This window comes from Thermobia domestica, chromosome 8 (genome assembly GCF_964235325.1).
Source record: "Thermobia domestica chromosome 8, izTheDome1.hap1.1, whole genome shotgun sequence".
Lineage (NCBI taxonomy): Eukaryota > Metazoa > Arthropoda > Insecta > Zygentoma > Lepismatidae > Thermobia > Thermobia domestica.
The window spans coordinates 149471740-149497657 of NC_137461.1; the positions used below are offsets into that span (position 1 = coordinate 149471740).

General features: G+C 36.3%; 1 protein-coding gene across 1 annotated transcript in view; it reads left to right on the forward strand.

Annotated features, from left to right (window-relative positions):
* LOC145693274 (clavesin-2-like) overlaps window positions 1–25918 on the forward strand; it is a 110696-nt gene that overhangs the window by 26644 nt on the left and 58134 nt on the right. Inside the window, exons 4-5 of the mRNA XM_081769118.1 lie at window positions 21138–21291; window positions 23874–24067. Coding sequence (XP_081625244.1) covers window positions 21138–21291; window positions 23874–24067 — 348 coding nt within the window. The remainder of the gene's footprint in view (window positions 1–21137; window positions 21292–23873; window positions 24068–25918) is intronic.

Genomic DNA, 25918 nt, shown 5'->3' on the forward strand with positions numbered 1-25918 from the left:
CTCGGGGGACGGCATGACGTCATGCAACCCCCCTTCCTTTTCAGAAAAAGAATGAAATGAAATCTTTGAGTTTTACGTCCCACGTATATGCCGGTTAGGCTAAAGGAGACGGTGATGATGAGTAATGAATAAAATGGTGGAATGAAGAAAGTGGGAGGAAACGGGAGAATCCCGAGAAAACCCACACACGCGGTGTTTGTCCACCACAAGGTTCACTTGGCGGGGGCTGGGATCGAACCCGGGACCCCAAGCTCCAGAGGTGAACGCTCTACCACTGAGCCACCGCGGCCCCCCTTCCTTTTCAGATCCACTACCCATACACTGAGAAAAATTCGTTCTCCGGACAGTGGTATATTGTACAAATATACGGAATCCACTTGCTTACTACAGAAATCAGTAGGGAACAAACGTTATCCGTATGCTACATAGGCCCTGCCCTTAGATGTTACATCATGCCGTTGCACGATGTGGGATATCTAATAGTCTTCCTTATAATATACATATATGTATGTTACCTTCGTCAGCTATATGTTATATACGTCCATTTGCATGTGAGATCCTGATAGCCTATATTGTTTCCAGTAGCGTAGCGTGATATTCCGAAAGGGGGATGCCAAAGTTAGTCATTTGTACGATATAGTACTACTGCAAGCAGCAATACATAGCTATTCCGAATAGAAATATAGGGTTATACAAAATTTAGGAGGAAGCCCCCCTAATTGGAGGTCTAGTGGGGCATAGAGAAGCGAATGCGTGGATTACGTTAGAATTTAATAACCAATTGTTTCAGCTCCTTCTTGCAACTACCGTTGTGACGAGAAAACTAGGCTCCACTTTTGTATGAACATTGTTTCCAGTATCGTTCCCATCATTTCTTTCTCGTGGGCGGCTTTTTTCTCCACATACCACACGTCAACCTCGTTCTTTAAAAAAAATATATATATATATCGCCCCTAGAAATTTGTCATCTTGGGTCCGGAACTCAGACGCCCGTTCGTGAATATGGGCCTAAGTGTATATATCATTTCAAGATGTAAATACAAAGCACTTAAACCAACTCTGGAGGCCTGTTCCTGTATCCAGATACTAAAGTCAAGGGCGCAAATCTGTCTTCAACGTTCGTGGGATGGGTAAGACTGTTCCCATAATCCTTTCATTTTTTTAACGATGTTCAAAATGTGGAGGATTAGGGGAGCAGAGTTGTCTATAACATTGGCAGGAGGGCACATTTTAAGGCTTATTGTGGGGGGAGGGGAGAAGAGACTCATATTACAGTAGGCGAATCAGATTTCTGAGGTAAACCTGTTGTACTCGTATATTATATACCAAATGATGTAGATGAAATAGTGGTACATATCATTATTACAACTCAGTGCCGTGAGCACATACTGAAATTTGAATACTTGCATAATAATAATTGACATGTTTCTACTTACGCATCCACAATGATCCACATTAAAATTTTAGGACATTTGTTTTATAACAATACAAATAATGACTTCCCCAAAACTATGAAAGAAAATCAATCAGGCCTATATTTGGCGCAACAATACTCTTATAGGAATTGTTACAGGAATTAAACAAATAGTTGAAAATGGACTACTAATAATTAATGACAATGAAATATTAAAGAATACGATTCTTTTTTAAAAATGAAACTAGTCAAAGGACATCAGTTTCCTTTGTGGCAGTCGGATAGAAATCATCATCATCACAATCTCAAATCGGATTATTGGGGGGGGGCAAGATTGTAGGGAACATGTTCCCCTTATGTCCCCGAGATTTGTGCCAGTGACTGAAGGGCCCTGGCACAATCTTTGCGAGTCCCGGAGAGGCGCTCTTGGTGGCTCTCTTGTCCTACCAGATCGGTGACCGTAATTCTACAGAATGCTTTAAATTTATGATTGTGTCTGTGAGCTCCTTTACGATGAAGATTACAATTACGATGCATTTAGTTACGATTAAGGCATAACTATTTTAATACTATTATTTACATAACCGGCATGCTTCAAAAATGCGTTGAACTAACCATTTCCGTTTTGTTCTATTTCCTTTATATTAGAGCTCGTACGTTCTGTTCAGAAACTATAGCTTAGTTCAAAATATATACAGTTGGAAATACTTGAATATGCCAGCGTATATCTAAAGCAAATGTAGGGTTGCAAGGGATGAGGAGGAGTGAGAAGGGAAGTATTGCGCATGCGCATTCAACAGAAAGCAGACGAAACCCCCGATGCTCTCAGTAGGCCTGGAAGCCCGAGGAAAATAGCATACGACAGGAAGAAAGACAGAAAATGTGCATCTGAGCGACGCGCATGCGTAGGTTCCTCTTGTCAAAGTAAGTCGAGAGAGAGCGCCAGAAGATTGCAGTGGAAATAATTGTGATAATTACAAGCAAACAATTTATATACAATGAAATACGTACTTTTTCTTATTAACAGGGGATGCCGGGCATACCGGCGTTCCCTTACGCTACGCCGCTGATTGTTTCATACGGAAAGTACGTACAGATGGAATTGGAATACTTATGCAGAAAGTATTATAAAACATGCGTTTTCAGTTATACGTTTGCTGTACATTAAGTCCAAAAGCTACAGGATAATACAAATGTAACATACAATTTTACGTATCACTCATTTTTTCTCGCTGTAGTTGTAACGGAAATTATCGAGAAAAATATTTTTTAAGTTCAGGGGGAAGAGGGTTGAATTCACCGCTCATTCTTGAGTGATTTTAATTCCAAGCACTGGGGATTATGGAAAGAGTTGAAAAAAAACATTAAACCGAATGAATTATAGAAAATTTACCATTGAACTCTAAAAGAAATGCACGGAGGCTAGGGGGGTAAACTCACTAATTTATTTCTTATTGCTTTTAACTCAGAGCAGAGGGAATATAAATCGGGAAGCCTCAAATAAAAGTACGCCAAATTACCCCAAAATCGAATACTTTCTAACGAAAATTATCCTTGACCACACATATATTTTTTTAAAAAAAATTATGGAGAAAGGTGAACTTAAACTTTTATTCTTGACAGATTTTAACCTAAAAGTGAGGGATATACAAGATGTCATAAAGTAAATATAGTATACACCAACTTTTGTCATAAAAATATTTTACATAGTTTAAATTGAAATATTGTTTTCCATGTATCCTCGTCGCCAAAAGTGCCTTTACATCGCTGTGACGGGTATGTGATCGCGCACTACTGCAAGGAAGGGATGGTTGCATAAGAAATTGTGATTAATTTTGAAGAGTTTTTATTTTGACTAGGGAATTAACATAGGAGAAGGGAGAAAAGACACAGATTTGAAGCATCAGTGCACTGTTATTGAAGCATCAGTGCACGAAAGATTCGTATTCTCAGTTTTTCTATTTATTGTTTTATATGTTAAGTTAAACACCACAATTGTATCACTGATATCGCAGATCGTATTATTTTTAAAGTCGTGTTTGTAACCTATTGTCAAAACATTCATCTCCAGACATGATGTAGAGAGAAGAGAAAGAGATACGACATCTGTAATATATGTATATGTGATTCACTAAGTAACTGTAGAAATTAGTTAAAGGACACATAAGAGAGCGAAAAGCAGGTCTAGAAGTCTGAAGTTTTTAGAAACGTCCTAGATAGGTGAAAATATAGTTAAAAATTGCGAAAGGTATCATGTAATTTACCTTTCTTTTCTAGTATATTTTTTCTTTCACATCCAAACATCTCTATTCAGAATTACGAGATAAAGATGAGGAGAGAAACATTTCCATTTCAAGAATTATATCAGGAAAAAAATCTATTGATTTAGACTAGTTTCGAACTCGCAACCCTTGAATCCATAGCTCAGCGCTCTACCGATTGAGCTAACAACTTCTGCAGGAAAAGCCTGATTGCTGCAACTACCGGTTGCTGAATGGTGTGTATTAACCAAGTTGGCCGAGATAATAGCTTCATATAGCTATTGCAATAATAATAATAATAATAATAATAATAATAATAATAATAATAATAATAATAATAATAATAATAATAATAATAATAATAATAATATAAAGCAGAAGAACAGAATTTAAAAAGTCGCATATGTTAAAAGTTTGACGTGCAGAGTAAATCCTAATATGAGATTTTATTAATTATATATAATAAATGTAACCGTGGTTTATTTGTGCGTGCTACTCAAACTGCGTAACTCACTACCGTAGTCCCATAAGGGTTGTACGCGCATGGTACAGTAGCCTTGCGTCCTCCAACCGTGAAGAATGTTTCGGTTTGAACCTATGCATGTCCTAAGAGGAAGGAGGAGATTCAAAGAATGAAAAGTGGTTTAGAAATTATGCAAACGTAGAATATCTTACGAGGTGAGGTGATATAGAGTTCAGCGTGTCTTTCAGGTACTACTCTATACAAGACGTGCATCTACGACTTAACGTTAAACCCGAACCACACGACTCCTAACGAGAATCGAAACCCGTATCACCTCTAATTCTATTATGGGAGACACAGGAACATGTAAAAGTAATCGAAAAATGAACTATATTAATGTTAAATCCATAGCTTTTGAGTACCAAATTTCTCAAAAGTAAATCCCCACGTTAAGCGGGTGTGCATATCCAGGCTCCTAACTATGAAAACATTTACGATCACTCTAACCCCAATCATTTCACAGATTCAACCTGTTGTATATAAGTTATTAGGACGTAAAATTGAACATAATTTATACGAAAAAGACTTTTATGCATTGCAAGACCTGTAACTGCCAAATATTCACCACAAACTTATAGTCGTATCGACATAAACAAAAAGAATTGTGAAGCAGGAAACTGCTTTACTCAAAAGTCAAAAGAGACGCACTGAAGACATACAAACGGGTCAAGCGGTTTGGGTCATTCGTCTTTCAATTAGAAGTTTATGTGTTCAAACCCTGAAGGGTGTATTCGTTTTCGTTTCTTTTTCTAAAGTGTGTTCCTATTTTCATCAGAGAACTGAGAACATTTATTTAAATAAATCTTTGGCAACTACTTTTCTCTCAAATTCCATTAGAAGGGAACATTATATGAATTGCAAATCTAAAATCCACAGCTGAGAACAAAATATTATGTTCAATATTTCATTATTATCCTTTGATTTGTAATGAAAAACTAATTATAAGCATTGACGATTTCAGAAGATTCTCCCCCGGTAATGGTCAATATATGAATGAGAGAAAACTGATAAAACATTATTAGTCCACTTTGAGCATGATCGAAGATAACTTATGGCCACGAAGGGGGAAATTTATGTCGACAGACTCTCAAATTCTCCCACAGGTCATGCCCTGAAATCATCACTGTTTGAAAGGTTTCCTTAACAAATAGAATATTACATTTATTTCTCGTTCTACGTTTTGAAATGGAAAAATCATAATTTTAAAGTGAATTATAATACGATAAACATAAAGATTTATAGAACTAATGAAGTAAATATTCCTGTGTAAGTTATCGATTTCTAATCAGATTAAAACTCGATTAAGATTCTTGTGTAAGTTATCGATTTCTAATCAGATTAAGATTCGTTTGCATCGCACTTTAAAGTAAATCCTCTCTCCATATAATTCTTACTGGAAAGTATGTTTAACTCCAATTACTTAATCAATATTTTTAATAATATATTTTTATTGTAATACTTTTACTATTCAATGTTGTATACACTACATTTCCCAAAGCAAAACCTCGCAAATGTATAGTGGACTAGTGAATATTATCAAATAAATTATCATTTTGTTTACGTAAATACTGCATCGCCTCATTTGCAACTTCGTACTTTAAATAATGATAATAATAATAATAATAATAATAATAATAATAATAATAATAATAATAATAATAAAAAATCATAACCATACCTTTATCAGAATTTCAGGCTTAGTCAATAAATGAATTCAACGTGGTCTCTATTCGAAGTTCTATTTAATCGAAACCGATAGAAATACAGAGAGAAACTTCGAGAACAGATAAAAGAAAAATGTCACGTTGGTGGGACTGTAACTAACCTTTAAGAGTTCGTTTCAATTTACAGACAAATGGCTTAGGCACTTTGTTTCTTTTCTTTAAGTTAACTGATTCACCGAATGTATCTGAGTAACTTGTCTCTATTTTCTGCTCGGTTATATACGTTTTATAATAATTTCCGTTAATCTTGAACGACAGGAACACGAATACAAAAACATCTAAGAGAAAAAAAATTCAAAATTCCCCCACCGGGAATCGAACCCGGTACCCCATACACCTAAGCCACACGTGCTAGCCACTAGACCAGCGTGGAAAGCAAGTGAAATGCATTTTGTAGTATCTGAAGTTTACACCTATTTCATCCTGCTGTAATAATGTTTACCGTATTCGTTACTTTGAAGAATGATATATGTTATTCCTATAGGTTCTCTTACATATTCGTCCGTAAATATTATATAAATTATCAGAATTATTCATGATCTTCCATGGAAATTCACTGGCGCATGCACAGTAGACAGGCAGTGTAATTGAAAGGTGAGTTCAACAGATATTATATACTTCGCCGACATTATTTAATAGCTATGTAGAAGAGATAGCAAAAATGAGTTTTCATAATGAAGATGGAATTTCGGTAGGAGATAGAATGATGAGGTGTATACGGTTTGGGGTTGATATGATAGTTGTTGCAGAATCTAAAAAGAACATTAATAAGATGTAAAAAACTTGAGAAAGGCTTCTGAAGAATATGGAATGAAAATAAATGTTAGAAAGACAAAATCCATAGTGACTGAAACGAAGCGATCGGTGTCAAATATAGAAGTAGGAGCGGGAAAAAAAACAGGTGACTAGTTTTTGATGTCTGAATAGTATTATTAGTGATATGACATGAGAACGTGAAATAAAAGCAAGAATAGAAATGGCGAAAGAAGCCTTTAGGATGAAGAAAATACTATTTTGTGGGGCCTTAGAGTTGAAAAGAAAAGACTCATAAAATGCTTCGTGTACTGTATTTTACTGTATTTATAGGACAGAAACATTGACATTACGCAGAAATGATGAGAAACAATTGGAGGCTTTCGAAATATGTGCGTGGAGAAGAATGGAGAGAAATAGCTGGGTCGAGAGGAAAACGAATGAGATGGTTGGAAATGGAAGGAGAAAAATATTATTAAGAAGAGGAAGAGAAACTGGTTGGAATATTGGTTAGGAAGGAACTGTATCATGAGGGATGTGCTAGCGGGTATGGTGGCAGGAAAGAGATGGAGGGGACGAATTAGACTATATAGAAACATAATTAGGCTATTGGCGATATCAAAACAGAAAAATCGTATGTGAAGATGGAGAGGTTAACAGAAGATTGTGGAGCATGGCAGCTTCTCAGCTACGGTAAGTGACCGCTGGTAATGGCGGAATACTTCTGATATAATGATGCTGATTATGCACAAAAGAAACAGAAAGATCCACTTTACTGTCATTGCTAATACGAATCACAATACAAATTTCTACAAGTTGTCAAAATGCCTAGCTCTAAAGGCTGTAGAGAACTATCTGTTAGTCTGCGAGGAGAAATTATAGTCTAGTAAAAGTGGAACAAACTCTCATTCAGATCGCTTGGGTTTTGGGCTGCGACGAGAAAGCAGTGAAGAAATTGATTTAGTGGTATGAATAATAATAATAATAATAATAATAATAATAATAATAATAATAATAATAATAATAATAATAATAATTTATTTCACAATTCATTTCTGCCAGTAGCTTTCGCCCCCTTACTCCCACTTCATGCTTACTCAGGAGGAAGCTGCGCGTCCCCAGGTTGGGAACCACTACTTTCCAATAAGGAATTCTGATAGCCTGTTAGAAATTTGCATTCTGACTAATATCAGTAAACTGCATTCTTCTGTTTCTACTGCGCATGCACCAGTGAATTTCCATGGAAGATCATGAATAATTCTGATAATTTATATAATATTTACGGACGAATACGTAAGAGAACCTATAGGAATAACATATATCATTCCTCAAAGTAACGAATACGGTAAACATTATTACAGCGGAATGAAATAGATGTAAACTTCGGATACTACAAAATGCATTTCACTTGCTTTCCCCGCTGGTCCAGTGGTCAGATTCGCGCTGTGAACGTTGTCGAGTAAACACGTTCTCTGTGCTCTCTGCTGCTACGCTTGTGTTGTGTGAACTGAGTCAAACTCACCCATTAAGTGAAGCATTTTTTTCTTTTTTTCGTGTTTTTTTTTCACTGTAATTTTTGTGGATCTTTCGGCGGGACAGTTTTGGTGTGTGTGTGTGTTTTTTTCCTTGGTTTGTGACTACGAATAACTGGAATATGTCTACACGTCGAGTGAATACATTGAAATTTGATTTCGGAGCGGTTAGCCAGCGGCCTACCTCTCTGACAATTCATGAATGGTTATATGATCGTTTTGCCTTTCCTGTTGAACAGGTTTTGAGTCTTGAACTGGATATTTACCGTAAGTGTGTGTTCCTCAAACTTTCGTCTCTCGCGTTATGTGAACAAGTTTTGAATGACACTAGTGGTGTAGTTCAATTTACTGATCCCTCAGGCACATATGATATACGGATTTCTTGGGCTGATACTCAGGTTGTTACTGTGCGCTTACATGTAATTCCTATGGAACTCTCCAATGACACCATTAAGGATGTAATGAGTCAGTATGGTACTATTTATAATATTCATGATGAACTATATTCTAGTGACCATGTTTACCAAATTCGAACTGGGAGGAAATTATTACGAATGGAATTAAAGAAATCGATTCCATCATTCGTACTGATTCAACAGCACCGTTACTGGGTCACTTATCCTGGACAGGAGAAAACTTGCATACGGTGTCACAGTACCCAGCATTTACATTCAAAATGTCCCCAACGTCCCAATAACGCACCTCGCAGCTCTAATAGTTATGCGGGTAAATTGGTCCCTTCTACTACTAGTTTGGATGCTGCAGTGAATTCTTTTGTTCCTCACTTCTCCAGCCTACCAGTGACGTCTCAGGATCGGGTTCCCAACCTATTGCAATCTGAGGCACCTCAGTCCCATCAGATCTCCATGGACATTAATGTTCCTCAAACAACAGATAATCTTCATGAGCACCATGCACCTCGTCTTCAGGATAGCGACTACCCCCCTCTCCCCTCTGTTGCCATCTCTCCGGATGATGTTTCTTCAGTTCCGTCTGTCGCACAGCGCAGCTTATCAACATCTGTCGCTGATCGTCCACCGATAGTCTCCTCATCCTTGTCATCTTTGGTCGTCAGTGATTCTCCGCATACTTCTGCTACAGCGGCGTCAACTCCCGACGTCCGATTGGCCCCTGCGATTTCTTCGGCTTTACCCACCACAGGTATGACGACCAGTGATAGTGCGTTCAGTGCACGAACTCTCCCTTCTGTGAATGTTTTGCCAATTTCTACCAGCTCTATGGCGCCGGCGGTCTCTGTGGTTTCCTGCGTGCTCGGACCTGGCAACACAGAAAGTGTCGATGGTGAGAACGATTTGTCACCTTCCACTGTTAATACTGATACTTCTCCTCTCGTTGTGGAACCTCCAGTCGTGGGCGCTAGTGTGAACTCTCCTACTTCTGCTTCTGGTACTGGCGAACGGTCTCGAATTAAACGTTCGAGACGCCAAGAACTAAGTGACAAACTGTTCAAGAAAAATAAAGAAGAGGCTGAGATCCTTCCTGACGTTGATATTCCAATTGTCCCTGCTGCTGTTGACTCTCAACCAGATGATTCCTCGCAGAATCAACTCTGATGCTATAATATTTATAGGTTATCCTGTTTTCCTTTGGCACATTTCTTGATACTGATGTTTGCTTTTTGTGTGTGTATTGCAGTGCTGGTGCTAAGTGCGAATTGTGACAAATGTGTTATTGTTTTCCTTTTTTTTAATCTCTGTGCTCCGCCTTGTTTTTAGTGCCTATTTGAAAGTTCCGTGATGTGAGCGTGCCTGTCATGCACACTTCTCATTTCTATGTATGGTTCCTTCTTTTTTCAATGACATTGAAGATTGCCACTATTAATATTAATAATTTACATAGTAATACCAAGCTATTCTCGCTGCGTGACTTTTTACAACAAGCACATATTGATATAGCATTATTGCAAGAAGTTGGATTGGAAGTGTTAGACCTTGGTCCTAATTTTACTGTTTACAATAATTTTACTGTCACTGGCACTGGAACGGCAATTGTTGCTCAGCATCATGTTCAGTTTTCCCCTATCTTACTACACCCAACTGGCCGTATTATCAGTGGTCGGCTCGGTAATATTCACCTTCTCAATCTGTATGCTCCTAGTGGCTCTCAGGCACGTGTGGCTCGTAACAATTTCTTTGCATCTGATGTGGCTTCCTGCATTCTCCCCAACAGTGACATGGTTCTTCTTGCTGGTGATTTTAACTGTGTTTTAAATCCTGGAGACCAGTTTCCGGGGTTTAATTATAGTCCGACCCTGCAGGAGTTAACACAAGGTCTTCATCTCCAAGATAGCTGGCTGTCTACCTCTCCACGTCACCAAACCTTTACTTATGTTAGCCGTAATAGTGCTTCTCGCATCGACCGCATGTACATGTGTCCAATGCTGATTCGCAACATATTTGACGCTGAAATTGTGCCTACCATATTTTCTGATCATTGTGCTTATATTGTTACCTTGCGTATACCTGATGTCAAGGTTGAACGCGGGCCTGGTTATTGGCATTTTAATACTTCTCTTCTTGAGGATCACGAATTTTGCGCATCTTTTATATCCAAGTGGACGAAGTGGTTAACCCAGCAGAGACATTTTCGGACTGTTACTGATTGGTGGTATCAATATCTCAAACCACGTGTTGCCAGCTTTTGTCGCTGGTATTGTGCTGAGCGGGAGCGTGATCACCGAACTCTTTTCCATTTCTACTATCGTTGTTTGGCTGATGCTAAAAGTGCTGTTCTCCATAACCCTTCTGCCTTACCTCTCATGAAGCAGTATCAAGCTAAATTGTTGTGTCTGACCCGCCGTCGCATGGAAGGAACGAAAATCCGCAGCAAATCTACAGTCCTCGACCCTCAAGAAGAACCGTCGCTCTACCATGTCTTTTCAGAATATAAACGAGGTACACGCAAATATATTGAGAACATCAAGGATGACGAAGGCAACATCCACCATACCTTTGCAGGTATTAAGCGGACTTTTTACACCTATTACTCCACCTTATATGGCACATCGGACACCGTTGACATACCATCTTCCTTCTTAGATCGCCTCCCATGTGTGCTCGATCAACGTGCAGCGCAATCACTGGAAACTCCATTCACCAAAGAAGAGGTGCAAACGGCAATTATGAGTGCTTCGTCTGGAAAATCTCCTGGAATTGATGGCCTTCCGGCTGAGTGGTACAAACGTTTCTTTCCACTTATTGGTGATACCTTAACTGCTATAGTGAACGAACATTTTGCTCCTGCTGCAAGGACCCCGTATAAAGCGGCTGGCGTGACTATCTTTTTACCGAAGCAATCACATCCTACTACCGTTTCCCATTACAGGCCAATCACCTTGCTGAACTTTGACTACAAGATTCTCGCTCGCTGCTTGAACAACCGCTTACGCCCCTATTTAGCCAAGTTAGTGGGTCCTCACCAATATGCGTGTGTTGAAAACAAGAAGATCTACCATCTTTTACAGTGCATTCGTGACGTTATTGCTACCCTTGAAGACTCTTCTGCCTGTCATGCTCTCCTGTCACTTGATTTCCATCAAGCCTTTGACCGCGTCCGCCATGATTACTTGTGGCGTATACTCTCCACCTTAGGTCTCGGGGAGCAGTTCATTCGCTGGATTCGTATCTTGTACGACAATGCTCAAAGTAAACTTAAAATCAATGGATTTCTCACTGAGCCTGTGCGTGTCAAACGAAGTGTGCGTCAAGGGTGCCCCTTGAGTATGAGCTTGTTTGCCATTTCTCTTTGCCCTCTTCTTTATAGTATTCATGCTCGTCTCTCCGGCCTTTCCCTTCATGGTCATACCTTACGAGTCTGCAGTTATGCTGATGATGTGACAGTTTTCATCCACGATTGCGGTGATATTCGCACCCTTGATACCTGTTTGATGGAATACACCGCATTATCTGGCGCTCAGATCAATCAGTCGAAAACTAAGCTTTTGGTTCTTGGCACACAAGCTTCTCCTGAGTATCCACTTATCACTAATGTAGTGCCTCAGTTAAAAATCTTGGGCATCACATTTTTCTCTACCATTTCTGAAACAGTCCATGTGAACTATAAGATACTCGTAAACAGCATCCGGCATATTCTCCAGTCTCATCGTTCACGCCAGCTGTGCTTATTGTCTCGGATATACTTTCTGAATACTTATGCTCTATCCAAATTGTGGTATGTGTGTCAGCTGCTTCCTATGCCCAGTGATATTGCTCAACGCATTACGAGTGTTGTTAATTGGTTTCTTTGGCATGGTCACGTCTTTAGAGTTAAGTATCCCTTCACATGCCTCTCACCAAAAGCTGGTGGTCTCAACCTTATCCACGTCGGTCTAAAAGCTCGGGCTTTGTTTCTGTTCCGAGGCTTCCAGAGCCTTACAACCAGCCTTACGGGACTCAGCCATGCATTTCTTTCTTACTGTCATGACACTGTCTCATATACATTTCCCCTTAATGTCTGCCATATTCCTGATGTTTATTGGTATTATAGTGATGTTATTTGTTCCTATGCTTATATGACTGTCAGTCTGACGGCTGCGTTGCCTAGTTCAGTGAAAGACTTGTACCAGTATTTACTTAGCCAACTTTCTCTTCCTCCTCATCGCCTCTACGAAAAGCACCCCGCACGACAATGGACGAGAGTATGGAGTAATATCTTTGCATCTCACCTTTCTGGACCGACAATCTCGAGTTGGTACGCTGTGGTGAACGACCTTGTGGACACTCGTGCTAAACGACATCGCTTACATTTCAGTGACAGTGCCCTTTGTATCAAATGTGGTCGTGTCGATGACTTGGACCATCGATTAACAATTTGTTGTAATGCAGCTCATATTTGGGCGAAGTTTCAACGAATGATCAGTACTATTTGCCGTACAGTGCCAGCTTCTGTTACCAGTGATCTCGTCTTATTTCCTGATTTCCGTCTCTTTCCCAGCGCTAAACACAACTCAGTGCTGTGGTTAATATCGAGTACTGTTCATTATATCTTTACTCCTCAGTTACGCCGTATCACCGAATACCAGGATTACTTGTACACCAGATATAGACATTTTCCACCAACCAGACGAAAAACCCTATTTGCACATTTCCTCGATGTAGCTCTTGTTCAAGCTTATAACTAACGCCCTGACCTTGGACGTTCTACCACTATGTAATCGTGTATTCTGATCTCTGTCACTCTCCTAATAGAAAACAAGGAACTGTTCTCTGATACTCATGTAATCTGACTGTACTTTATGATTTATATGTAACTCTACTGTAATAAAGAAAATGAAAAAAAAAGTGGCTAGCACGTGTGCCTTAGGTGTATGGGGTCCCGGGTTCGATTCCCGGTGGGGGAGTTTGGAATTTTAATTCTCTTAGATGTTTTTGTATTCGTGTTCCTGTCGTTCAAGATTAACGGAAATGATTGTAAAACATATATAACCGAGTAGAAAATAGAGACAAGTTACTCAGATACTCGGTGAATAAGTTAACTTAAAAGAAAAACTGTCTAAGGCATTTGTTTGTAAATTGTAAAGAACTCCTACAGTCGGCGAGAACTATCTTGGCAGTGACGTCAACGCTCTCAGTTGCATGGCTACCAACTTACGCTATTCACAAATAGTGCTTAGATGGTGCACTGAACGCTTCGCACGCCATGTCGTAACTACAGTTTAAAATAATGCTGGTAGCGAACTAGAGAGAATTTAGATAACAGTGTATTTGAATAATGCAAGCATATATATGTGCATTGTTACGACAAAGAAAGAAAAAATAAGATTAGATCCTATATTTATGTCGTCAAACGACAATATCTTTCCTTTTAAAAAGCAGTTTTCTATTTCCAATAGATTTTTTTTTAACCTAAATCCCAACATGCGCAGTATTTGTTGTAATGCCCACTCGGAACCTTTGAAGTCAATGCTTTTCTTAAGTTCGTACAATAATTTATTTAAGGTGGCGACAATGTCTTCAGCATAGAGATTGTGAATTGTTCTACGAGCTACTACTTCATCGAAAGAATCTAAATTTATTTGTCTTTTCTGTATATTTGGCCTTGCTTTACAGGGTGTTACGACGGGTTGTCCAGACTTTACTCCTTCTCTTTCACAATTCGCCACACGGATCTCTCACTGACACATGTTGCTCGAGAGGTTTCATGAACACTGTCAGATTTATTATTGTTTGCTGTAAGAAAAGTTGTAAACATTAAAAACAATGTCTCCTGCATCACAATGCAACGGCTTGCCTTTCTTTAAGGTACTATCAGCCTTTCTTATACACTAAATTTCGAGAACGAGAATAAAACAAAGGATTGACAACTTTCACCAGTCAGCATAGACTGTACAGCCCTACACAAAGAAAACACGCGCTTTTCAGTTCATTTCATTTCGCTTTTGTTTTTTAATTTGTTTGAATGTGTTTTTCCTGGAATGCTGTTCTTATGTCCTATTGGTAAATGTTATACTTTTCGAAGCTACATTCACTAACCCCCCTCTGTTTCCGCGACCAGGAAACAAATTCATATATCATCCTCTAACTCAAGAACCGTGATAGGTAAAGACATGGGAGTTTCTTTAAAATAAACTTTGGACTCCCCTTCCCATTTCGTCCACAGCATGTTTGTGTCTATCTTCAATAGAACGAAAGTTTGTAGCATGTTGAAATCTGAGTGTTGTTAGAACAGAATAAACATAAATGACTATCATTTAAAATTATTTTCCACATACTTATAATACAAAATTCAAATATAAAATAACCATGTTCTTCATGAAAATTATATATATATAATAGCAAAAAATGTAGCATTTATGTCTCCTCGAACTCCAGTTATCGTTATACAAAGATGAGAAGTATATTTATCGAAAACGAATCTCCCATTTCGGTTCATTTCCTTTCGCTTTCCTGTTGTAGAGAACGGAGCGTGCTTTTAACCTGGTATTTCTGTTCGCGCATTTTCTCTTTCCTGGGATTGGACGTTAAATTGAACGAAGCGTCTGCTTTAACCAGTGGGATAGCATTTGAACAAGAGCGAAGTCTACGTCACTGCCAGGATATTTCTCGGGCACTGTAAAAGTTACTTCCAATCCCACCAAAGTAACATTTTTCTTTTACTTGTTCTCGAAGTTTCTCTTTGTATTCGTATCGGATTTGATTAAATAGAACTTCGAATAGAGACCACGTTGAATTCATTTATTGACTAAGCCTTAAATTCTGATAAAGGTATGACTATGATTTTATTATTATTATTATTATTATTATTATTATTATTATTATTATTATTATTATTATTATTATTATTTAAAGTACGAAGTTTCAAATGAGGCGATGCAGTATTTACGTAAACAAAATGATAATTTATTTGATAATATTCACTAGTCCACTATACATTTGCGAGGTCTTGCTTTGGGAAATGTAGTGTATACAACATTGAATAGTAAAAGTATTACAATAAAAATATATTATTTAAAATATTGATTAAGTAATTGGAGTTATACATACTTTCCAGTAAGAATTATATAGAGAGAGGATTTACTTTAAAGTGCGATGCAAACGAATATTCGAGTTTTAATCTGATTAGAAATCGATAACTTACACAAGAATATTTACTTCATTAGTTCTATAAATCTTTATGTTTATCGTATTATAATTCACTTTAAAATTATGATTTTTCCATTTCAAAACATAGAACGAGAAATAAATAATATTCTATTTGTTAAGGAAACCTTTCAAACAGTGATGATTTCAGGGCATGACCTGTGGGAGAATTTGAGACTCTGTCGACATAAATTTCCCCCTTCATGACCATAAGTTATCTTGGACCATGCTCAAAGTGGACTAATAATGTTTTATCAGTTTTCTCTCATTCATATATTGACCATTACCGGGGGAGAATCTTCTGAAATCGTCAATGCTTATAATTAGTTTTTCATTACAAATCAAAGGATAATAATGAAATATTGAACATAATATTTTGTTCTCAGCTGTGGATTTTAGATTTGCAATTCATATAATGTTCCCTTCTAATGGAATTTCAGAGAAAAGTAGTTGCCAAAGTTTTATTTAAATAAATGTTCTCAGTCCTCTGATGAAACTAGGAACACATCTTTAGAAAAACAAAAAAACTAATACTTCCTTCTCCGCCTTCCTCTTAGGACACGCATAGGTTCAAACCGAAACATTCTTCACGGTTGGAGGACGCAAGGCTAGTGTACCATGCGCGTACAACCCTTATGGGACTACGGTAGTGAGTTGCGCAGTTTGAGTAGCACGCATGAATAAACCACGCTTACATTTATTATATATAATTAATAAAATCTCATATTAGGACTTACTCTGCACGTCAAACTTTTAACATATGCGACTTTTTAAATTCTGTTCTTCTGCTTTATATTATTATTATTATTATTATTATTATTATTATTATTATTATTATTATTATTATTATTATTATTATTATTATTATTATTATTATTATTATTATTGCAATAGCTATATGAAGCTATTATCTCGGCCAACTTGGTTAATACACACCATTCAGCAACCGGTAGTTGCAGCAATCAGGCTTTTCCTGCAGAAGTTGTTAGCTCAATCGGTTGCCGGTGGGTGTAGCCGAGCGGTCTGAGGCGTTAGGCTGATGGTGGTGAGGTGAAGCCCATTGGGGGTTCGAGTCCCTCTGAAGAGCAAGGGTGGAATTTTAACTGTCCTCGATGTTTCTGTGTCCGTGTCCCTGTCATGTCTAGTAGTCCTGAAAAGTGGTTGAAGTAGAAAATAAGTCAGGAAGTTTTTTTTAAAAAAAAAAATCGGTAGAGCGCTGAGCTATGTAATCAAGGGTTGCGAGTTCGAAACTAGTCTAAGTCAATAGATTTTTTCCTGATATAATTCTTGAAATGGAAATGTTTCTCTCCTCACCTTTATCTCGTAATTCTGAATAGAGATGTTTGGATGTGAAAGAAAAAGTATACTAGAAAAGAAAGGTAAATTACATGATACCTTTCGCAATTTTTAACTATATTTTCACCTATCTAGGACGTTTCTAAAAACTTCAGACTTCTAGACCTGCTTTTCGCTCTCTTATGTGTCCTTTAACTAATTTCTACAGTTACTTAGTGAATCACATATACATATATTACAGGTGTCGTATCTCTTCTCTCTACATCATGTCTGGAAATGAATGTTTTGACAATAGGTTACAAACACGATTTTAAAAATAATACGATCTGCGATATCAGTGATACAATTGTGGTGTTTAACTTAACATATAAAACAATAAATAGAAAAACTGAGAATACGAATCTTTCGTGCACTGATGCTTCAGTAACAGTGCACTGATGCTTCAAATCTGTGTCTTTTCTCCCTTCTCCTATGTTAATTCCCTAGTCAAAATAAAAACTCTTCAAAATTAATCACAATTTCTTATGCAACCATCCCTTCCTTGCAGTAGTGCGCGATCACATACCCGTCACAGCGATGTAAAGGCACTTTTGGCGACGAGGATACATGTGTAAACTTGCAACATGGGATTGAATTTACTCCCCCTTCCCTCCGCAGTATACTTTATGAATTTTAACCCTAAACAATAGCATTATTGCTGCAAGTGAAAGGAAGACACATAGCACGTAACCAGATTCCGCTAGTCTACCGTAGTCTTAACTTAGGAAGTTTTCCCATTGTCTCCAGATGCTGGGTAACACTTTAGCTTCTACTGAGAATTGAAACCAGGAGCTACGTGGGGTCTACTGAATTCAGATTCCCCGCCTTCACTAAACTTCGTAGGTCGACGAATGTTTGTGAACTTTCTTAACACAAGTATATTTGTTTCATATCGAAATGAATGATATGACCTAAAAATTGTATTTTATATCTCTAGCACTATCATTTTTTCTGAGAAATAGGAGGCACTAATTGACAATTACTTAGTCTTTTCAGATGTTGAATAACACAGGTTAAATACTACAATATACGTATAAGACCCCCAAAAATCTTTGGATCCATCAAAAAAAATGGACGCGTGCCTGGTGTGCTCTAAACATTCATTTATTTATGTAACAATATTTCAAATACAGCCTCTAAGGCAGATTTACAACAGAATATTTTAACATCAATAGTGGAAAAAGGAAGGAAGAAAATCAGGCAGGATTTATGCTTAAAGATAACATCCCGCCATTCACCTTGTGGAACCGCGAAAAATGAAATGAAATCTTTGAGTTTTACGTCCCACGTATATGCCGGTTAGGCTAAAGGAGACGGTGATGATGAGAGATGAGTGAAATGGTGGAATGAAGAAAGTGGGAGGAAACGGGAGAACCCCGAGAAAACCCACGAGCACGGTGTTTGTCCACCACAAGGTTCACTTGGCGGGGGCTGGGATCGAACCCGGGACCCCAAGCACCAGAGGCGAACGCTCTACCACTGAGCCACCGCGCCCCCCGAAAAAACTGGTGTAACTAGTCAGGATAGCAAGCCACAAGCTTTGACCTAGGATCTCCCTTTTGCGAAGGAAGAACGCTAACCACTAGCCTACGCTCGTTAGAAATAATATATATATATATATCTTTACTCAATATAGTGAACCAATTGGGGATTTGCCTGGATTAAGAATCAGCAAACTTCGCTGAAATACCCCGTGGCCATGCATCACGCAATTTTCTAGCTATTTTGTGGGCTGTATAGAACTGTAAAGTTTTGTTTTAGTAATAATAATAATAATATGATTTTCACAGGCTTGCGCCCCCATTCATGGAACAGGTCTCATATCAAATAATCCTACTCTTGTTGTGGACAGCGAAGAGCGCTATGAAAACAAAGCAAGATGAAGAATGAAAGACATTGTCTATTTTTCCCTCCCCTTTGCTAATTTTGGCTCACTCTATGCTTCCCCCTGACCCTGCTGCCCCTTCCACAGTTCCACCTGCCTTGTGACTGACTTTTTCCTGTGATATTCACAAAAATCGATCAAGTTCTTTTTTCTAACTACTGCTTTAGATTTGCAATAACAACATATGAAAGTGAAATTTCTTTCTGCTTCACCACCTGAAGAATGAAGTTCAATGTGACCCTCTGAAGAACAATACAATTGAAACCATGCCCAAGGAACTCTCCAAAGGTCTGATAAGATCTGTAACTGATGAACACAATACCTTTACCAAACCTGTCTGATCAACTGTGTTACTCATGTGGCAAATAGTCTTTGTAACGAAATAGCTTCTGTTCCGCACATTTTCGTTCCATTAGATACCCGCATAGGAAAGAATCTCATTCTGGTGGTACAAAAGCTGGATTTTCTGGTCAGAAGAGTGATAAAGCATACCAGAAACAGATTTGTTCCTTCAATTAGTTACGGTACAAAAACGTTACATGCTTGAATAACGTTACTGCCTCATAACGAAAATGTGTGTTATGTCTTGTACCCACCGAAATGAAATAACCAATAATTTTGTTACAGAGAGCTATTTTCGTTACGTTACAGTTACGTTAAGTTATCCACCCCTGGATAATAGGCAACATCCCATACAAGTTTCAGATCTGAGAACCAAATATCTCATAAATTACTCGTCTCAGTGATGCAATTTTCCCCACGTTACTGCACAATTATCGTTTTCTTTGTTTCTTCTTTATATATATAATTTGAGAGTTTTCACTTGTGTCTTTCCTGAGATATTTGATGGTGAAAACACTCGATTTTCGAAACTTTACAATGTCTAAACATTTCCAAAGAATCAAGTATATGGTTCTCAGATCTGAAACTTGTTTCGGACGTTTTGTCTCTATGTAGACAAAAAAATGAAGGCTAGTCTTATTTATTTCATTTCAAACTACACATTCCGAAACGACTATTTTTAGGTTTCCAACCTCAATGTTCAAAGCTTTTTGTCGACGTTTTAAAGTATATATCAACGTGCACAGAATATACAATGTTGTCCATTGCATTATCTTTCATATACTTTTGCTTTCGCCTCACAATTTTTAAAACCTAAAAAGTTACAACGTTTAACGAAATCCTCTGAAAAGTGCAAAATACGCACACGCATCTATACAAAACGGCCGCTACAAACAAACCTGCGCAGGTAAAAAATAAGTGAATACCCATTTCCAACTCCCTGAATGTGGTACAATCGTAGGTAAAAAATTAAAAAATAAATAAATTTTGTCAACAACCTTTGACCTGTAAATTGGTCGATTTCATTTGGGTTGCCCTTTCATTTTTTCTACCCCTTTTGTTAGTTTTGTGTCATATTTTAGTGGATTTAATTAATTCTATCTATCACTCTCTCTATCCTTTCTTCTCTTGAATATTCTAAAATAAGTTAAAAATGGATCTATACGAAAATTTAGAATTAAAGTTATTTAATATTCGTAAACTTCTATAAAATGACGTAGTAATTGCTTTCAAAATCCTTCATGTAGTAAGGAATACTCTATTCCTCATAATCTGCAGCCAACGTTAAATAGTACCTTGAAACATTTGAAGCCAAATGCAAATTTGGTTTAATAAACTTTTGTGAACATTAAATATTGTTCTTCGTAAATGTGGGCAAATGTTAAATTCTAATATCTTTGCATTAATCAGTATTAAATGAAAAAGAACAGTTATTATTACTATACTGAAGATCAACCAAAGACAGTGAACTTACAACGGAAAGCAAACACAAAAACTGTGTTCAGAATACAAAGGTAGGTCGTTTAAATACGAAATACATTTTTCGAAAATCTTGGATTTTGTGTTAAAAATGTGTATAAGTTCGAGAGAAGATAAATCTATATAACACAAATTGCAATACTTGGACGACGTTTTATGTGATAAAATAGTTTTTTTTTTTTTTTTTTTTTTACTTAGATACTCATTAAATGAACTACTACTACATTGTGCTCAGGTGTAGTTTACTTACAATTTTCTGATAAAACGTTACTTTTCACTCTTACCTTCTAGGTTTTAAAGTATTACAAGGCCCGCCTAGCTTGTCCTAACTGGTACATGCAAGAACCAATTGAAGGGGAGCTTGAATTAATGTGTTCGTATAAGCCTTTTGTGGCTCTAAAGGAAAGAGATCACTCAGGAAGGAGGGTAATGGTTGGCCGACTAGGTACCATTTACATTTTTTTTTCTTTTTTTGTCTTTTGGTTTATGTCGCTTTTTCGAGTCTGGTTTAGTCATCATTATTTGCTCACTGACTTCTTCATATCGTGCTCGAAATATATTTACTTAAACAGCTGATAAGTTTTATGTTCTTCACAAAATGTGATAACAAAAAACACATAGGATACATACTACTATCAGAGGAGTCACTTGGGGAGTACAGGATTGAGCAATTGTCTTTTCCGAGTTAAAAATATACACGTTTCAATCAATTTTGTACTTGTATACTAATAAAAGACGTAAAATTATTATGTCGGTAAGAAATCTTGCTCCCCACCAGCAAAATCTAAACTCACTAAACTAAAATCTTACATGAAAGGACAATCCGTTTTGCATTTTTACACATAATCAAACCATTTTTACATTATCTAACACATATAATCAAGACATGAAAGACCCTGTTTTGACCCGCTGGTAGTTTCTACAGCATATGGAAAGCTAAGTATAAAAAATAAGATAACCAATAATGATGGTTAAGACCATGAAAATCTATGCATTCCTAATACAAGTAGATAATTTAGAATTTTTGGTCCAATTCTTTATTCCTTGACGTACCTTCGGATAATTCTTATGTGAGTGCAAAATTTCAATTTGAAAGAAGTTAAGTTTATGATAAGTTGTAATAACTTTTGCTCTTGGTATGTTTCGTTAGATTCTAGAAAATTATTAGTTTTGGAAGCAGTCACGAGTAAACGTGAGCTTTTTCAAACATTTCGAAACAAGAACGATATATTCATTCGTGATATGAAAATTTTACAATTTCAATGATTTACCCTGATATGAACTACAAAATATTAATTTAATTTGCGTTAATTCATTCTTTTAGCATTAATAGATGCATATGACAATTAAGAATTACTCATCTTGTTTTGGTTTTAAGTTAGCCATAGGGGTAATATAAAATATATTCTTGTAATACTAATAATGTAAATAATGAAATATATTAAGAGACTGCATTAGTTTCAAATTCTTCCCGAATTTCTGCAGAGATTTGTTCTTATTCGTTTGATTGTTTTAAATTTAACTTAGTTTCTAAGTACTAGTGCTAGATAAGGCATGTACTCATAATTTAACTAAGATAAGAACCACTTACGCTGACACCAAAATATTGTAGAGGAAATTTTACGTAAAAAAATGATCATATTTTCTATATATCCACGGTTTATATCAACGCAGTTTCAGTTTGCATAGAGACTAGGTAAAATATAATCCTGAACACAACTTTGTATTAAATATACACGCATTTCAGATACTAAATAGAAATGCAAGTACAATATATGTTTAAATGATATTAGAAAACTAATAAGACCTATGTTTAGATTAAATATCTCTTAGGGTCAGTAGTTACAACAAAACTATCAGCACTTTCCACAGAATCTGAACCATGGCAGTTATACTGAAAAGTAGTATTAAACTGTACTTCATTTATAAAATATGGCATTAGGTGAAGTGGCCCCTTACATTATATCAGAAGGTGATTTTGAAATGGTTTGTGCAACATGAAGTTCATTAGAGTTAGATACCTTCTCCAATCCTAAATGCAATAATGAATCCATCGACATTCATTCCGTAATTTTCCATTGTGACCAGAATATTGAACAATATCTCATTCTTCGCCTATTCGGCTGGAATTCGCCAAATTGGTTGAAGTGAATGAGAGTTCATTATTCGTTCTATGACGGATGTAAACTTTCATGATTTTATGTATTATGGTTCAAATTGCTTGTAATTCCAACAAAGCTCTTTACAATAAGACTATTTTATTGTATTCGACAATACCTATACACCCAGAATTTATCCTTTGTGGTGATGGTCTTCAGGAATTGAGGATTCGTGTTCAATTCGCAGAGTTCAGGAATAACAGTTTCCATCTTGCTGCTTCAGTTCCTTTGTCAAAATCCTGTGCACGAAAATTCCGGCTTCCCGCTGCAAACCCAAATTGTTCTTAAAAATCACAGTCGCAGCATTATTTTAAGATCACACAACAGTACCTAACCACACTCCTTCACAACAACGTACTCATTCTTTCGTCAGCAACGACAGAACAAGATGATTAATAGTGACACAATCGTTACCGAATGGAGAATTACATTCTCTCTATATAGAATAAATCGTTTATTGTTTGATTGCTTAAAAATGTTGTTTTTACTAGTGTATGATTGTTAACAAACGAACACGTAGCGTTTCTATTGTAACATTTCTTGCTAACTGTAAAGGCAACCTTCATCTATAAAGTAAGGAAAAAAATTAGTCTTTCGGAAAATTACCAGTCTCCTTTATTGAGAGAATTATACAAGTAATTTAGCTTTGTTAAACAGTAACTAAAATACTAGGTAATTCTAGAATTTAGACAGAATTAAACGTATTAAGAAAAAATACAAATAAGTATTCTTATCGTAAGCACTTTTATTTGATTAGTTTAACTAAAAACTGAATATATTTCTATTTCATTTGCATGAAAATATTGTTTATTTCCTTATTTCAATATCGAACCAGATTACTTTTAAAACCTCTGCTATAATAATATAGGTGTAGCTGATCCTAATGAGTTTACCCTGGACCAAGCCGCACGTTCACTTAACTACAATATAGAAGCCCTTGTCGAAGAATCGGACACGCAGTTATCTGGGATAGTAGTGATCATTGATGCATCTGTTTGTAGATGGCAGTTATCTCGTTGGATGACACCATACAATATGAGGAAATCTATTGAAATTATTGAGGTAATATTACAATATTATACTATCACCTTATATATATAGTGTGGACCACTAATCTTAATAGACTCTTGTAACTTCTATACTAACTGACAAAAAAAGCACTGAAATTCTAACCGTGCAAATATCGGCAAATTGATATTGTTGAATATACTCTGTGATACCATATAATTAACCCAATGTAGCGCTGAATATTTTCAAATAACATTATGTTATTTACAAATCTACATGTAAAAGGAAACCAAATGTCACTAAATACTCTGAAACAGTAGACAAGATCTAGTTTATATTCTTAAAGAAGCTTGCACATAAGAAACTTGGGTTCTACAAAAAATGTCCCTTATGCCAACTTATTAATCAACTTTCATTTTCAAATATTAGAAAAAAAAAGATGGGTATTTGATCTCGTGGTTTTACATAAATTATTAAGCAGTAAAATTGACTGTCCAAAATTACTTTCAGAATTGTTTTTGCGTGTCCCATCAGGTAAAACTAGAATAGCAAACACTGTAAGGAAACAAGAACTAATTTATTACACAAGTCTCCTTTGTGAAAAATGTGTTCTTCATGTAACGAAATGATAAATTTCACGTATAACTATATACAGTATGTCTCAAAACACGTTCAAATCGATTGTTAAAGAAGAACTTGTGTAAACTTAAAGGATGGTATGTGTTTGAGAGTATGTGTTTGTTATAACTGAGCAGCAAGCCTGTCATATTGTGTTTATGAAATAAATAAATAAACAGAAGAAACGTACATAATAAACTCGTCATGAGTGTTGCAAACCAAGGTAGCTACAGTATCACAAACATCGAAAAACAACAAAATTTTGGAGGGTTATACGACAATAAAAAGAAAGTGAGACTTAGAAGGTAATGTGAATCCAAAGTCCTATACAATGAATTGAAAATTTAACTTTTATTCAATGGACTTTTATTACGAAAAAAAATATATAAGTATCATATTGAATTCCGTATATGACTTTGAATAGACTTAAAGATCATAACGCCGTTCACAGCAATTTGATATCTAAAGCTATTCGGGAGATATGGAAAAAAATGTGAAATTTGATATACTTCTTAAAATTGTATATTTGTGGAACTGTTTTTAAAATATATATATATACTTTGCCTCTAGATCATTAAAATACTTTGCGATGGGTTTAATTAGAGTAAGCTATCGGAATAACATAACTTTAAGCAGTACTGCAGACTTTAACAGTTTGTATCATATCTAGAACGATTCGAGATATCAAATTTCTGTAAACGGAATTGAAATTTTAATCTCTATTGAAAATCATTTATGCAATTGGACTAGGTGCTTATATAAGCAGTTTTTCGAAACAAATGCTTTTGAAAAATGTCAAATTGTCAATACCTTGTAACATCATTCGTATTCATTCGAAATCTATCACATCATGATTACAGTATTAGGAGCTAAATTATTTTGCATGTACGTAGCACGTAAGTCTCACCTGCGTTATTACTACTGCAGAGGCCAATTGCAACGTTGTACATTTTCCTTTTACATGTTGATTTGATATATGTAATAACTTGACTTAATGCCATTTGAAACTATTAAATTTTATGTGGGGTTGGCAAGTCTGTTAACCTGCTGGTATGACTGAGTATGTCAAATGTCCCGATTACGATATTTTTATGGTTTATAATTTCTTCGTTTGTCTCTCTTAGTTTAAAAGTTACAAGGGCGTATCAAGGTATATATATTGTGTAATTGAGAGTTACATAATTAGTTTACTTTAGTAAAGTTAGTGCAAAAATATAATATGTAACTTGCTAAGTCAATTTAAAAATTACAATACTTCGCATTAAATATACTGTATGATAAAAATTT